This window comes from Trichomonas vaginalis, chromosome I, assembly GCF_026262505.1.
Source record: "Trichomonas vaginalis G3 chromosome I, whole genome shotgun sequence".
In the NCBI taxonomy this organism is placed as follows: domain Eukaryota; phylum Parabasalia; order Trichomonadida; family Trichomonadidae; genus Trichomonas; species Trichomonas vaginalis.
In genome coordinates, this window is record NC_067203.1 from 7,229,242 (window position 1) to 7,244,045 (window position 14,804).

At 33.6% G+C, this 14,804-nt stretch overlaps 10 protein-coding genes and 3 pseudogenes across 13 annotated transcripts, besides 2 other annotated features; 8 read left to right on the forward strand and 5 right to left on the reverse strand.

Annotated features, from left to right (window-relative positions):
• Positions 1-1,153: 1,153 nt before the first annotated feature.
• Positions 1,154-1,191: a mobile genetic element.
• Positions 1,192-2,467: 1,276 nt separating this feature from the next.
• Positions 2,468-3,322, reverse strand: TVAGG3_0944970 (protein of unknown function, DUF4106 family; the record flags this gene model as incomplete). The annotated part of the gene is made up of 1 exon (XM_051253072.1): positions 2,468-3,322. One exon carries the CDS (start codon positions 3,320-3,322, stop codon positions 2,468-2,470), a length of 855 nt encoding a protein of 284 aa, XP_051078646.1.
• Positions 3,323-3,371: 49 nt separating this feature from the next.
• TVAGG3_0944980 (uncharacterized protein) lies at positions 3,372-3,893 on the forward strand (the record flags this gene model as incomplete). The annotated part of the gene is made up of 1 exon (XM_051253073.1): positions 3,372-3,893. One exon carries the CDS (start codon positions 3,372-3,374, stop codon positions 3,891-3,893), a length of 522 nt encoding a protein of 173 aa, XP_051078647.1.
• Positions 3,894-3,905: 12 nt separating this feature from the next.
• Positions 3,906-14,804: part of a mobile genetic element that runs on past the window's edge.
• On the reverse strand, positions 4,106-4,426 carry TVAGG3_0945000 (uncharacterized protein; the record flags this gene model as incomplete). The annotated part of the gene is made up of 1 exon (XM_051253074.1): positions 4,106-4,426. The coding sequence occupies one exon, from the start codon at positions 4,424-4,426 to the stop codon at positions 4,106-4,108; it is 321 nt and encodes a 106-aa protein (XP_051078648.1).
• TVAGG3_0945010 (protein of unknown function, DUF4107 family) lies at positions 4,571-5,098 on the reverse strand (the record flags this gene model as incomplete). The annotated part of the gene is made up of 1 exon (XM_051253075.1): positions 4,571-5,098. One exon carries the CDS (start codon positions 5,096-5,098, stop codon positions 4,571-4,573), a length of 528 nt encoding a protein of 175 aa, XP_051078649.1.
• Positions 5,099-5,323, reverse strand: TVAGG3_0945020 (uncharacterized protein; the record flags this gene model as incomplete). Its single annotated transcript, XM_051253076.1, has 1 exon — positions 5,099-5,323. One exon carries the CDS (start codon positions 5,321-5,323, stop codon positions 5,099-5,101), a length of 225 nt encoding a protein of 74 aa, XP_051078650.1.
• TVAGG3_0945030 lies at positions 6,254-7,069 on the forward strand (annotated as a pseudogene). The gene has a single exon. A coding segment is annotated over exon 1 (816 nt).
• TVAGG3_0945040 (uncharacterized protein) lies at positions 7,105-7,506 on the reverse strand (the record flags this gene model as incomplete). The annotated part of the gene is made up of 1 exon (XM_051253077.1): positions 7,105-7,506. One exon carries the CDS (start codon positions 7,504-7,506, stop codon positions 7,105-7,107), a length of 402 nt encoding a protein of 133 aa, XP_051078651.1.
• On the forward strand, positions 7,532-8,182 carry TVAGG3_0945050 (annotated as a pseudogene). The gene has a single exon. A coding segment is annotated over exon 1 (651 nt).
• On the forward strand, positions 10,385-10,896 carry TVAGG3_0945060 (annotated as a pseudogene). Its single transcript has one exon. A coding segment is annotated over exon 1 (512 nt).
• On the forward strand, positions 11,187-12,119 carry TVAGG3_0945070 (keratin-associated protein family; the record flags this gene model as incomplete). Its single annotated transcript, XM_051253078.1, has 1 exon — positions 11,187-12,119. The coding sequence occupies one exon, from the start codon at positions 11,187-11,189 to the stop codon at positions 12,117-12,119; it is 933 nt and encodes a 310-aa protein (XP_051078652.1).
• Positions 12,189-12,740, forward strand: TVAGG3_0945080 (integrase core domain containing protein family; the record flags this gene model as incomplete). Its single annotated transcript, XM_051253079.1, has 1 exon — positions 12,189-12,740. A coding segment is annotated over one exon (552 nt), but the record flags the coding sequence as incomplete, so codon positions are not given.
• Positions 12,789-13,274, forward strand: TVAGG3_0945090 (integrase core domain containing protein family; the record flags this gene model as incomplete). The annotated part of the gene is made up of 1 exon (XM_051253080.1): positions 12,789-13,274. The coding sequence occupies one exon, from the start codon at positions 12,789-12,791 to the stop codon at positions 13,272-13,274; it is 486 nt and encodes a 161-aa protein (XP_051078654.1).
• Positions 13,547-14,485, forward strand: TVAGG3_0945100 (organellar and viral DNA polymerase type B; the record flags this gene model as incomplete). Its single annotated transcript, XM_051253081.1, has 1 exon — positions 13,547-14,485. The coding sequence occupies one exon, from the start codon at positions 13,547-13,549 to the stop codon at positions 14,483-14,485; it is 939 nt and encodes a 312-aa protein (XP_051078655.1).

A 14,804-nucleotide genomic window follows, 5' to 3' on the forward strand; every position in this document is an offset into this window, starting at 1 on the left:
ATTCATTGCTTTATAACTCTCTTCCTTTCTCCAACTCTTCTAGCTTCTTCCTAAGTTCAGCAATGTTGTCCTCATGAAGTTTAAGGATGGGCACTCATTAGGGTGATGAAAAAAATCAAGTCTAGCAAAGTCAATATATTAAAAACAGTGAAGACTATTATATAGCATTATAGTGCACAAGCTCAAATATTTAGTGATGCATTTCTCGAACTTATTTTATTTATAAGTTAACCTTGAAACATGAATTTTAGTATATTATGAGCATATTTTTTTCTAATTTTGCAATACTTATAATATCATACCAGGATTCATGTGGAAGTCTAATATTTGGTATATAATATTCTTACAATAAATGTATTAATTCAATTATATTCAAAATGATGGGTCGCAATTTTTACTGAAATTGCAAATTTAATTTCAACAATGAAATTATTGTTTAAAAAAAATAGCACAACAGCAAGATGGACAATCATATATAGAATTATAATGCTCCATATAATGCTTGGATTTGATGCGTATATAATGTTATTTTTCGAACATCTTTGTAAAAAATTGATTTTTGTAATTTTTGAAAAAATTCGATTTTATTTCGAGATTTCCTCTATAGGTGAAGTATATTGAACAATATTCCTATGGGAGAAAATAATTGTAAGTATGAGTACTTTCATTAATACTATGGGTGCCATGGTTATCGCTCAAACGATCAAGTTATATCTCGATTGCGTAAATTGAAATTTTGCTATTTTCTAAATTCACGGCAACAACATTCTTTTATCCTGATCGTACATCACAATATTTGAATGTGCGACCATTTGTTCAAGAAACCGTCAAGTTATTCTTCATTTTTCATGCCGCGGCGAACAAAAGCAGTTGCAAAGCGTATAAAGAACTTAGTTCAAAGCGCGAAAAATAGGGTAGAGCCATATGTCGTCAACACTGTTGAATTTGTGCTATCTGTATTATTGAGCGGCGCTACATTTTGCCAATCAGAATTTCAATTCATGCTGAATAACATCAAAGTTCCGTCAGAAGCTACATTTCATCGAGTCCAAGAAAAGGTTGGTCGTGTTATCATAGAAGTTGCCAGAGAATCTGTTAATTATTGGAAATCTCGAATGAGAAAATGTTCGGGACTTTTGTTTGACGGTTCTTGTGTTGTAAACAGAAATTCATCAAAAGTGACACCTCAGAAAAGCTAAAATATTGAATTTTTGGAACTTTTGATAGAGCACGTTTTTAAATATTAATTAAAGTAAATGTATATTTTGTAAAGATTCTTTTTAATAAAAAAATAAAATTTTGAAGAAGAACACAAAATCTTCTGAAAAATAATATCACATAAACTCATATTATTTTCTAATATATAACTATTTTATATAAAAATCAAATTCAATGATCTTAAAAGCGAAGGATAAACCTCAAAATTTACGAATATAATGAGTGGGAATATAATGCTTATCTATCATAAAACCATATGAAATATCAATTTTTGCTTTACGCCTAATTTTTGACGACAATTAGCAAAAAATGTTAAATGTTAACACTCAGTCCATTTGAATATGAAAAATAAAATTGACTTTGATTAAATGTTTTTATTTATCATGCAATTCTTCTTGCGACCAAAGATTTGAATAAAATTTCAAAAAATAAGATAGCTTAAAAAATAATATACGGTAGTGTTTACTAATAGATGAATAGTATATAAATTCTATTAAAATGGATTTGATCCAAAAAAATATATAAAATTTGATCATAAATAAAATCGTTTTAAATTACTTCTTCATTTAAATTATAACAATTATTTTTGGTTTTATATTTTTTTGGATCAAATCCATTTTAATAGAATTTATATACTATTCATCTATTAGTAAACACTACCGTATATTATTTTTAAGCTATCTTATTTTTTGAAATTTTATTCAAATCTTTGGTCGCAAGAACTATAGTTCTTTATGACAATATTGTTTGTCGTTCGTGAGTCAACATTTGATGTTGGTTCAATTGGAACATTAACGGCACCAGCTAAGATGGATTTGCTTCTCATTTCATATAGAATAAAAACCTTTTATATGTATGAAATGAACAATATACTCGACAAGGGTTTGAATGTAAAGCTAACGAATGAAAATATTGTTGAATTCACTGAGACAGGAGCTGTGTATAAAGATGTAGAACTACTGAACAAAAGAGCTAAGGGAAGAAGCAGGAACATGAACAAAGGGTGGAAGCCTATAAAAATTTATGTCAATGATGGCTCAGGAGGTTCAAACATAAAGTATGCAGAAAGTTATAGAGTTTATGCTCTCAAAGGTGAAAAGCCTTCATTTAAGAACAGCTATTCTAACGCATATCCTCAAAAGCTAACGGATGGGGAAGTGGATGATATGAATGACAGCAAAAATATTAACAGAAATGGCGACAGAGATGCATGGAATTTGTTTACCATCAGTCAATTGAAGGTTAAACTTTAAAACAATGTTGGTCGTTCCCATGGAATATTTTTGACTTTAATGGTATTAGTCATGATATGAATCTCAAGGTATGAACGAGGAGAGATGAGAGACTTATATGCTTCCCAAATTTCTTCAAAAGGTAATGTTATACCTGACTGTTTCCAAATGAGTTCAATATCATAGCGTGAGAAACCTTGAAAGATAACGAAGTCAGTTATGAGACGTTTTATGTTTAAAGCTAAAAACCTCCATGTTTGCATAAGTATTGCTACAGTTAAATGGTAATGTCTGACTTTAGTTATGATGTTAGCTAATGGTGAGTCTGGTTTTGAAACTAAACCTTTTCCGGCGAAGTCGTCGCAAACGAGCAGAGTGTTTGAAGGATATTTTTTGAAGGGGTATTTTGAAAGTTTTGATAGAATGTAGTTTGTCAGTCGTTTCATATCGTAAACTCCTGAGTACTGACGTAAGTGGTGTTTGTCAATAATTCTTTCCATCTCCTCAGAAGTCTTTTGCATTCCTGACTGTATAAATTCAACGATGGCATAATATCTCCTCTTACGTCGAATGTAACGTTGAAGAAATTCAATGAGTTCACTGTCTGGAACTTTAACGACAGAGGCTTGAACTTTTGACATAAATGTTTTCGCTGTTGAGTCCATAGAGTCTGAAGTTGCTGATATAATGATTTGGTCATAGTAAGAGTCGTTTCCTAAACGCTCTGTTATGAGTATATGACGAATGAGGTTAAATGTCTTACCTGAACCCATCTTTCCACAATAGAAATACACACCATTTGAACAGAACTCATAATCTTTGCTGAAAGGAAGAATAAGAGAACTGTTGAGCTTTTCACTGCTTTCATTCATGTCTTCATCTACGTCATGTATTAAATGCTTCATTTTATCTCCATTAAAAATGCAAGTCAGAAATATTCAGAACATAGCACCGAGTCTAACTGACAAGAGTATAAAGATATACTATGAACACGTTATGATGAAACCTACCAAAATTCAAGAAAGTCAGTATACTTATGAATATCCAAGACACTGGGTAGAGTATGTAGGAGGTGAGAAAGCTATTGAAATCAGACAGGTTCGAAGTATTCCAGCAGGAAGAACAATATTATTGAAGAACTTTAATGTTTTGAGGTATAATGATGAAACAAAGAAGCAAGATAGTTTCCCTGTTGCTGTGTATGTGAACTTAGATACAGGAGATGACATGAAAGTTTTTAATACAAAGCTTCAAACGGTAGTGAGAGAACAACTGGCTGCGGAAGGACATCCATTACCTTCAGAAGTTACCATAGCATATAATTTTGAAACAAACTCAATAGATTTTAAAGTCATCTCTGCAAAGAAGTCAGGTTTTACATTTAATGAAGCAGATGTATATTCTAATGAAAACTTCAAAGCTATTGCATGGTTAGATAGTTAGTATACCTAAGTCGTGTATGGTGGCACTACGTTCCACATTACCCAATACTTGTGAATTTGACACTTTACAAAACCGTTAACGTATATTTTACAACACAAACACAAAAACTAACTTAACCTTAAATATTTATAAAGCCGCCAACCACTTCACCTCACTAATGAAAAAATAAACGTTTTCACAAACGACTTCACTAATGTAAAAAATAAACGTTCTCACTTACAAAAGTATTGCAACTCCTCCCATTGCTGTGCTTCACATAACAGCTCATAATCTTCTGACTCACTTTCTTCTTCATATAGGTCAAAGTCACTGTCAAAATGAATGTTAGTAAGTTTTGACAAAGCTAATGAAACACGTTTACCGTTTGTATCGTATGCTTGTATAAACTTTCCATTCTTCATTCCTTCATAAACGCTCAAACTAACTTTACCCTTTCTCCCTCGTATCTGATAGAATGTATTTTCACGAGGAACGAAGAACAAATTCTTGAACTCATGACCGTTGTAGTTTGTTATCTCAATAGTTTTCGTCATTTACATCCAAATAAAATAAAAAATAAACTTAAAAATTAATGATCTCACCACCCTCACACGTATGAAAACATAGCACAAAAATAAATTTAGGTGAAGTGGTGAGATCTCACCTCTTTTTTCACCTCTTTTTTCACCCACTTGAATTCATTGCTTTATAACTCTCTTCCTTGGTTTCTTTTTAGTTGCTTTCTTCACGTCTGTCTCCAACTTGACTGTCTTTCTTCTTCGTCCGTAATGATACCAGTTACTTCCACCAGTCAATGGGTCAAATGGTCTTTCGTAAGGGTTTCCATACATTCCATAGGGACCATACGGAAGAACTACTGGTGGAGAAGAAACATTTTCTTTAGTTCCATCGAATCTATTTAAATGCATTGTTTCACCTTTCATCTGGTCATTAAAGTCTTTTGCGTGTTTTGCAAACTCATCGTCCTTTCCTAAAGCATTTTCTGACTCAGTCGCAACCAAATTAGATGCTTTATTTATGAGCCCTATTTTATTTAATCTTAACTTCTTTGCAACCCAGCCTCCAATCTTCCCTTTATTTGCATCTAATGTCTTCGAAACCCTTCCTCCACTCATTTTATTTACTGCGTCATAAGCTCCAAGTGCTTTTGCTCCAAATGCTAATGCTTTTGTTCCCATTGCGCCTAAAGCTGCCCAAGCTACCATTTACACCATATTAAAATCATCTCTCTTCAATATTATCTCATAAAAGTTCTCGTTACTGGAGAAAGTCAATGAAGCATAAACGTTCTCACGGGCTTCGCCCTCACCGCTTTGCGGTCTATCTAACTTCTTTCTTATCTCATCTATACGCTTCAAAATGTCTGAACAATTGCTAACATCTTCTACAACAGTTATTTCATCATGAATGACCTTCAAGAACAAGCTCATTTAATATGCTATTAAAATCATCTCAATAATGAGTCCATCCTTTCCATCTTTAGGTAGCACAACATCTTTCATTGAAGAAGGTTCGACAAGTCTTATGTTAAACTTACTGACAAAGTTTGTTATACTATAATGCTTCGGCGGCGAATACATGTAGTTTGAAAGACATAATATAGATTCTTCAGCAAATTCACTTATACTGGATTTTATAACAATGTTCTCACGAGACCAAATACCACCAATTGACAATCTTGTAAGCAATCCTGCTGAACCTTCTACTGTAAATGTCGATGGTAACATTCCACGAAGGTCATCTATTGACATCGTTGAGTCACTGTATTTAAATATTTTCTTAAAGCAATCGTCATTATCTAACCATGCAATAGCTTTGAAGTTTTCATTAGAATATACATCTGCTTCATTAAATGTAAAACCTGACTTCTTTGCAGAGATGACTTTAAAATCTATTGAGTTTGTTTCAAAATTATATGCTATGGTAACTTCTGAAGGTAATGGATGTCCTTCCGCAGTCAGTTGTTCTCTCACTACCGTTTGAAGCTTTGTATTAAAAACTTTCATGTCATCTCCTGTATCTAAGTTCACATACACAGCAACAGGGAAACTATCTTGCTTCTTTGTTTCATCATTATACCTCAAAACATTAAAGTTCTTCAATAATATTGTTCTTCCTGTTGAATACTTCGAACCTGTCTGATTTCAATAGCTTTCTCACCTCCTACATACTCTACCCAGTGTCTTGGATATTCATAAGTATACTGACTTTCTTGAATTTTGGTAGGTTTCATCATAACATGTTCATAGTATATCTTTATACTCTTGTCAGTTAGACTCGGTGTTATGTTCTGAATATTTCTGACTTGCATTTTTAATGGAGATAAAATGAAGCATTTAATACATGACGTAGATGAAGACATGAATGAAACTACAGACAAACTTAACTCTTCTCTCATTCTTCCTTTCAGTAAGGACTATGAGTTCTGTTCAAATGGTGTGTATTTCTATTGTGGAAAGATGGGTTTCAGGTAAGACATTTAACCTCATTCGTCATATACTCATAACAGAGCGTTTAGGAAACGACTCTTACTATGACCAAATCATTATATCAGCAACTTCAGACTCTATGGACTCAAACAGCGAAAACATTTATGTCAAAAGTTCAAGCCTCTGTCGTTAAAGTTCCAGACAGTGAACTCATTGAATTTCTTCAACGTTACATTCGACGTAAGAGAAAATATTATGCTATTGTAGAGTTCATACAGTCAGGAATGCAAAAGACTTCAGAAGAGATGGAAAGAATTATTGACAAACACCACTTACGTCAGTACTCAGGAGTTTACGATATGAAACGACTGACAAACTACATTCTGTCAAAACTTTCAAAATACCCCTTCAAAAAATATCCATCAAACACTCTGCTCGTTTGCGACGACTTCGCCGGAAAAGGTTTAGTTTCAAAGCCTGACTCACCATTAGCTAACATCATAACTAAAGTCAGACATTACCACTTAACTGTAGCAATACTTATGCAAACATGGAGTTTTTAGCTTTAAACATAAAACGTCTCATAACTGACTTCGTTATCTTTCAAGGTTTCTCACGCTATGACATTGAACTCATTTGGAAACAGTCAGGTATAACATTACCTTTTGAAGAATTTGGGAAGCATATAAGTCTCTCATCTCTCCTCGTTCATACCTTGAGATTCATATCATGACTAATACCATTAAAGTCAAAAATATTCCATGGGAACGACCAACATTGTTTTAAAGTTTAACCTTCAATTGACTGATGGTAAACAAATTCCATGCATCTCTGTCGCCATTTCTGTTAATATTTTTGCTGTCATTCATATCATCCACTTCTCCATCTGTTAACTTTTGAGGATATGCGTTAGAATAGCTGTTCTTAAATGAAGGCTTTTCACCTTTGAGAGCATAAACTCTATAACTTTCTGCATACTTTATGTTTGAACCTCCTGAGCCATCATTGACATAAATTTTTATAGGCTTCCACCCTTTGTTCATGTTCCTGCTTCTTCCCTTAGCTCTTTTGTTCAGTAGTTCTACATCTTTATACACAGCTCCTGTCTCAGTGAATTCAACAATATTTTCATTCGTTAGCTTTACATTCAAACCCTTGTCGAGTATATTGTTCATTTCATACATATAAAAGGTTTTTATTCTATATGAAATGAGAAGCAAATCCATCTTAGCTGGTGCCGTTAATGTTCCAATTGAAACCAACATCAAATGTTGACTCACGAACGACAAACAATATTGTCATAAAGAACTATAGTTCGGAGTGTTGAAAGAAAAAGAACCAGAACTTAAGTCGGGAGGGCTCAAAGAGCCCATCATGGCGCATGGCGCCGTGAATTTAAACACAGCTTCAAACGCTAACGCTACATCAGATGTTAAGTTAGAGTATCCACCACTGGACCAAATTCTTTCAAGAGAAGCCAACGACAACCCTTACATAAATGTTCAAACAAATCCTTCAGATAACGTAGACCATTACCTTCTTCAGTTATACCAAACAATTTTACTCAAAGACGATAAGAAGCTTTTGACAAATCTTATAAGTAAGAACCAAATAATTCTAACAAAGGAGGACCTTGAAAATGTTATCTCACGAATAACAGGGAAACAATGTGTCATTGACTATCTCGACCCTGAAATCGAATGCTGTGGTCAAACGCCACCATTCATGAAAATAGGTAACATCCGCATCATTGAAACACCAGGAACTACAGGAGTTGAGTTTAAGTATAAATATTCGAACGAATATACAAAACTTTCAACAGAATATAAACTTTGTTTGAAATATGTTTTAGTAAATTAAAGCAATTTGTAATATCTATCCAAAACTTCTTCAACAGTATCGAACTCATCTTCATAATGCAAACCTAATCTTATTGACTTGGTGCAGTTTTCACTAACACAATATTTTTCTGTTCTCTTGACTGACATAACTAACTCATTTGTTTCATCAAACAGCAACAACCAAAGTTCATGACCTAATACATAACATTCATACTTTATATTTTTAGCTCTGAGTTCTCTTGTAAGCTGTTGCATTTAATATTTTCTAAAAAGTCAACTTCAACAGTCATTCGCACTGGTGCCTTCAGTTCTACAGGCTCTCCTTGAAAGTCAACAAGTCTGAATTGCATGTCTTTCAAATTATGAGGACTAATGCGAACCCATTTACCTAAATGAGTTGCTATGACAGGAACGTTTGGAATGAACATTGAATTGACTGCATAACAGAAAGATTTATACTCTACTGAACCTTTACTATTAACTCCTGAAATGCCTGTGACATTAGCTATTTTAGACTCAATGTATAAACAATTACCATAACATACGTATGGAACAGATTTCATCTCAATCGTTTTGTCAACACTTTTCAAAGGAAATGTCATATGGTATGCACCCAAAAGAAGTTGTACTCTATGACTCATTCGTGTTATCTTGAACTCCTTCGCATAACTGAACTTCAAAACTCCTGCAATAAGTTTAACATTCATTAAGTTTTCTTCGTTATCCTTGTTTATTGTAGTACTTATGAGAGCATTTAACACTCCAGCTAATGTTTCCATCTTATATTCTACATTATTGTGAAATCTTATTTCATGCTTCTTTCCATCTATTTCAAACTCCATGAAATCTGTTTCATCAGTTATAACGAATGAAGCGATAGTATTGAAGTCAACCATTCTGAATGCAAGTGGCTCATTCTGTAGACCTAAGTTTGTTTGTAGCTTTACTGTCCCGTATTCGTTTGGGTCTGTACTTTGCAAATAGAACAACATTTTATTCTCATTAAAATATGAGTATAGCTGCATATGCGTATGAAGCTGACAGAGCTAAACGTTTATATTTTGGTCAATACTCTCTCACACTTACTGACAAATATATTGTTATCAGTGATGGAAATACCGAGAAATACATAACATGGAAGGACTATGAAAAGTTTGACCCTATTTTAACTCCATGCACTATGCCATTCATTGTAAATGGTGAAGTTGTCATGAAGAACGACACAACAGTATATAAGTCTGTTCATGAAGCATTAGAATATATGTTGAATCATAACCCAAAAAGATTCGATCCAAGCACTACACCATGTGCAATGCCTTTTATTAAGGACGGTGAAATCGTAAGAGTTCCGGATTCAACGGTTTACACAGCTGTTCAAAACAGTTTACAAAACATTTTAGCGAATATCTTTAATTCAGAAACTACAGAAATGAAATTACCATATATAACAGATGCTAAAGAAATTAAATCAAAAACGACAACATTATTTACGTCACTTAATGATTTAATGACTTATATCATTAATATTCCTGCACCAACTACAGGATTTGATCCAAACTCGACGGTTTGCAGTGTACCTTTCATAAAGTCGCAAAGCGACCAGGGCGAAGCCCATGACAGTTCATTAATTGCTTTAAGGGATTCGACAGTAAATGAATCATTAAAGGCGTCATTAATGAAAATCATTGATTTTAACTCATTCATGAATACATATAATTCATTCATTAATGTTTCATATGCTTCTAAAGAAGGTGAGCCAAAAACTATCAATAAAGCGGTGTATGAAATAAAAGCATCAACGACGAAATTGAATTCGTTAACTTTTGACGGTGATAGTTTCGTTAATGACATAACATCAGGGAAAACAATTTTAACGAAAGAATATTTAAAATCTCATGTTAGTGAGTTCGTTGAAATTGAAAAAGAAGGTGGAATTAAGTTCGATCCACTGAATTTCATTTTCAGCTTAGCGAATGCAGGAATTAATTTTGCTGAATGGACAACTATACAGAGTGAAATAAATGCAATATGGACGTTTTTGGGGTCAAAAGCGGGCATGGGTGAGCTTGTAAATGCTGCAAGAACATTAGGTGAAACAGGAAATTTTGTAGATGGTTTTAAAAGACTTGTTTCAAATGTTTTAACAAACACAAAGAAATTATTTAGATATACCATACATAACGGTCAGATTTTCGAACAGGTAGCAACAAACCCTCCGGTTATGGCTGCGTTGATGATGGTTAGAGATATAAAACCACGTAACGACGGGAACGAAGAACATGAACAACAGGATACTGGTCGGGTTATTCGAGACATTAAAAACGTGTATCCTGAAGTTATTGATTTATTTAGAGGAGTTAATGATTCAATTTCAAAACATTCTATAACCCTCGATGAAGAGAATAAATTAACAGATTATATATTCGTCATTATTGCAGAATTAATGAAGAGAATAAATGAAAAAGGAATTGGTGATATCATTAATGTCAGCGATGTAATGATGAAAAGAAATTTTGACTCATTATTTACAAACCGAAAACAGAATATAGTCTTTATGACGTAATTACCGAATTAATGAAAAAGATTAATGATAATAAGAGTTCTGGCGGAAGAGTTGAATTAGAAGTGAATGATATTAATGAGAAATTAGCCGAAAAAGCAAACAAAAATGAGCTTTTAGCTCTGAGTGATAAAGTCAAGAACCACGTTCATTATATAACTTCAGACGAATAGATTATAACGGACTACCATGGATATTTAACACGAAGTGATGAAGCGAAGACAAAAAATGTTAATGAAAGAAGATATAAATACATTCGTGCTAAAGGTTATGACATAAGCTGTACTGTACAGTATGATGTAGCTAAAGCACCAGAAGCATTTGGTTATACGGTGAAATTTATGCCTCTACTTTCAATGTTAACGGTGTATTAGTTGAACCAAGATTTACTTTGAGAGTTAAGTCAAAAATAACGTTTGAAGATGCTATTAAAAGTAAAGCTGACAAAGTTGAACTCGAAGCAATGAACAAAGTTTTGAAATCTCATAAACACAGCATCTCCGATATAAATGAACTTCAAGCTACATTAGACAGTAAAGCTGACAAGAACCATACACATAAATCCTTCACTACTGTTAGAGCAGACGACATAATATTGAACTATACCCTTGGTTCAAGTGCACCATTAGAAAATCCAAGTACAAGCGTAAAAGATACACTAAACTCCTTAAATAGTAAATGTATGAACATTGAAGGTCATGCCAGAAACTTTGAAACCCATGAACTACCAGCAATGTTAGACAGTAAAGCTGACAAGAACCATACACATAAATCCTTCACTACTGTTAGAGCAGACGACATAATATTGAACTTTGACCTTGGTTCAAGTGCACCATTAGAAAATCCAAGTACAAGCGTAAAAGATACTCTTAACAATTTAGATAAGAGTTGCAGGAATATTGAAGATCATGCCAGAAACTTTGAAGCATATGAACTACCAGCAATGTTAGATAAGAAAGCTGACAAAACAGAGCTTCAAACATTAAAGACAGAAATACTTCAAACATTATATCCTATAGGTTCTATTTATACGTCAATGAACTCAATAAATCCAGCAACAGTTCTGGGTTTCGGTACGTGGGAACAGATTGTAGATAAATTCTTATACTGTGCTAGATATTCAAAGCAAACAGGAGGTTCGAAGAAAATTACTGAAGCAAACCTTCCACCGCACACTCATACAGGAACTACAAACTTTTCTGGCGACCATAGCCACTCATTAAGAGACCACCCATTATACAACTCAGAGTATGAAGCTGGCAATGACGTTTTATCTCCATCTTATAACAATGCAGCAAAAAAGACTTTTCGACCAACTAACCAGGAGGAAATCATTCACATACTTTCACAACAAATCCAACAGGCTCGGGTGCAGATTACATGCCACCATTTGTGACTGTATTTGCATGGTACCGCGTTCAATGAACGCGCTTGAGCCTTGAATAAAATCTTTAACTTTACATAAATGAGCTTGAAAGAAGTATTCGAACAACATCCATGGAGGTCATTTAAGAAGTTCAATGAAGCTGCAAAGAGTTGGGGATTTACTAACAGAGCTGAAGTGAAAAGGTTCTTTGACAAAAATGTTGTACATCAAACAAAAATAAACCCTTACGACTACTTTTTACCAATTTACTCCAACGCTCCTGACGCATACCAATTTGACACTCTCATTCAAAGCAGAAAAGGAGGACATAAACCATTCCTCATCTTCATAAATGTTAACACTCGTAAAGCATATGCATATCCAATGAAAAATAAAGGAACTCGTGAAGTTTTAAGAGTTTTGCAGACGTTTCGTGCAGAACATAACCCAAGTACTTTAACATCAGACCAAGACAGTGCATACCTCAGCAATGAAATCACAGAATTTCTCATTAAGCATAACATAACTCACTACACTACTGAAGACCATAACCATAACATACTCGGCATCATAAACCGCTTCATAAGAACGCTCAGAGATTTAAACCAAGAGCGAGACTTTACCGAAGAAACAATGAAACATTTTCTCGAAGTATATAATTCCTCAACACATTCTACAACAGGACATACACCAAATTCAATGACACAACAACAAGAAGAAAAGTATATACAAAAGAAACGAAGTCAAACACAAAATATCAGAAATTCAACACAATTTACCCTCATTCCTGGTACAAAAGTTCGTGTAGTTCTTGACGACAAACCGTTGACAAAGAAACGTTTAAGGTTAAGTCGAAATTATTATATCGTAGACTCTACGCAAGGTAATGGATATCTTATAAAAGCTGCTGACGACTCTATTGCGTTTTATCCTCGTCATAAATTAGTTGAAAGTAGTAATGGCAAACTTGCTGAAACCATTGACGAAGCAAAGCGAGGAGTGGTTATTGAAATACTTGACTACAACATAAACGATGACACTTATAAAGTAAGATATGAAGGAGGCGTTGAAGATGTTATACCATCTAAGAACTTGAGAGAGTCGAAGCCAACACATCTGGGTCCATTAGAGCGGGAGTACTGGAAAGACAAAAATATACCAGAAAGAATAAGAAAATTCTTCTAAACTTTTTCATTAGATGTAAATCAGACAAAATATATTTTAGGTGAAGAGGTGAGATCTCACCTGTTTTTTCACCTGTTTTTTCACCCCCGTGAATTTTCATGAATTTTGTGTGTTTTCACAAAAGACCAAAAATAATGTTTAGGTGAAGAGGTGAGATCTCACCTGTTTTTTCACCTGTTTTTTCACCCCCGTGAATTTTCATGAATTTCCTTAAGACAGAAAAAATAAAGTTAGTTTTATTTTTATTTATTTTTTTATTTTGTATAAAAGATATGATTTCAACAATCGGCACAACAACAATTCAAACAACAGCACCAAACTCGTTAGTCATGAATCCAACATCTATGTTAGTAGAGATGAAAAACTTCATTCCTTCTTCATTTACTTTCGAAACAGAAATACAAAGAATAAAGCAAGAACTTTTAACAAGTAATTTAGACTGTACCGCACAGGATGAAGAAAATGAAGAATATCTTTATGACATGCAGGACATTATTGACCATTTACCCAAATTGCCTGAAATCCAACAGCAAAAACTAACTATTCCTGAATTCGACGAAATTGAAGTTAAAGTTACTGATTCAGTAGAAATAAAGAAGTTCATACGTAAAGTAAATTATGAATTCCTTGGTTTTCATTGCAACCATAAAGTTATGGACAAAGATTGCGACATGGTTTATAAAAACATTTCTGACATATATAAATCTGAGGAGTTTAAGACTTACGATAACTTTGTTTCATTAGTTGCAAAATGTGTTTGGGAAATAAGAGATAAAGATAGAAGAGGCAAAGTATGGAACGAACAAATAAGACCCGCTATGTTTGAGATGAAGAGAGCAATTGACGCTTTAGTTGTTTTAGCTGGTTTTATTTCAATGTATAACGCAAAAACGATGCCGCAATGTTCAAAATGTAAAGCAGGAATAAGAAAATATAACTACTCAGTCAAAGAGATAGAACGTATGCGAAACGACTATGCAGACTTAAAGAAAGAAGCAGAAAAGCCAGCAGAAGATAAAATGGACATGTTAGCATTTCTGAACAAAAACTATCCAACAGCAGAAGATTTCCTTCTGTCTGACGTCAAGAAGAAGTATAAAGAAACCTTCGGTATTGTTAAAACTTTTGACATACTGACAGAAGAAATAGAAGCTACGAAATTGTTTAGGATTTCAAATATACATCGTACAATTCATGTAAAACGCTTGTGAAAAAACAGGTGAAAAAACAGGTGAGATCTCACCAAACAGGTGAGATCTCACCTCTTCACCTCAATTATATTTTTGGTCAAAGCTTCCACGAGAGAAAAGATTCCTCATTCGCTAAGGATTCCAAAAATGAAAAAATCATTGATTTCGGCTGAGAAAAACAGCAAAACCCTTCTTCCACGGGAACAAAGAAATAAAGAAGAAATAAAGAAGAAATAAAGTAAATTTTTTATTTATTCCCGTGGAAGATAGAGCACTTTTATGACACTTTTTATTCACGACAAACAAGACAAACAAAGAAAATAAGAAAATACGGCGCTGT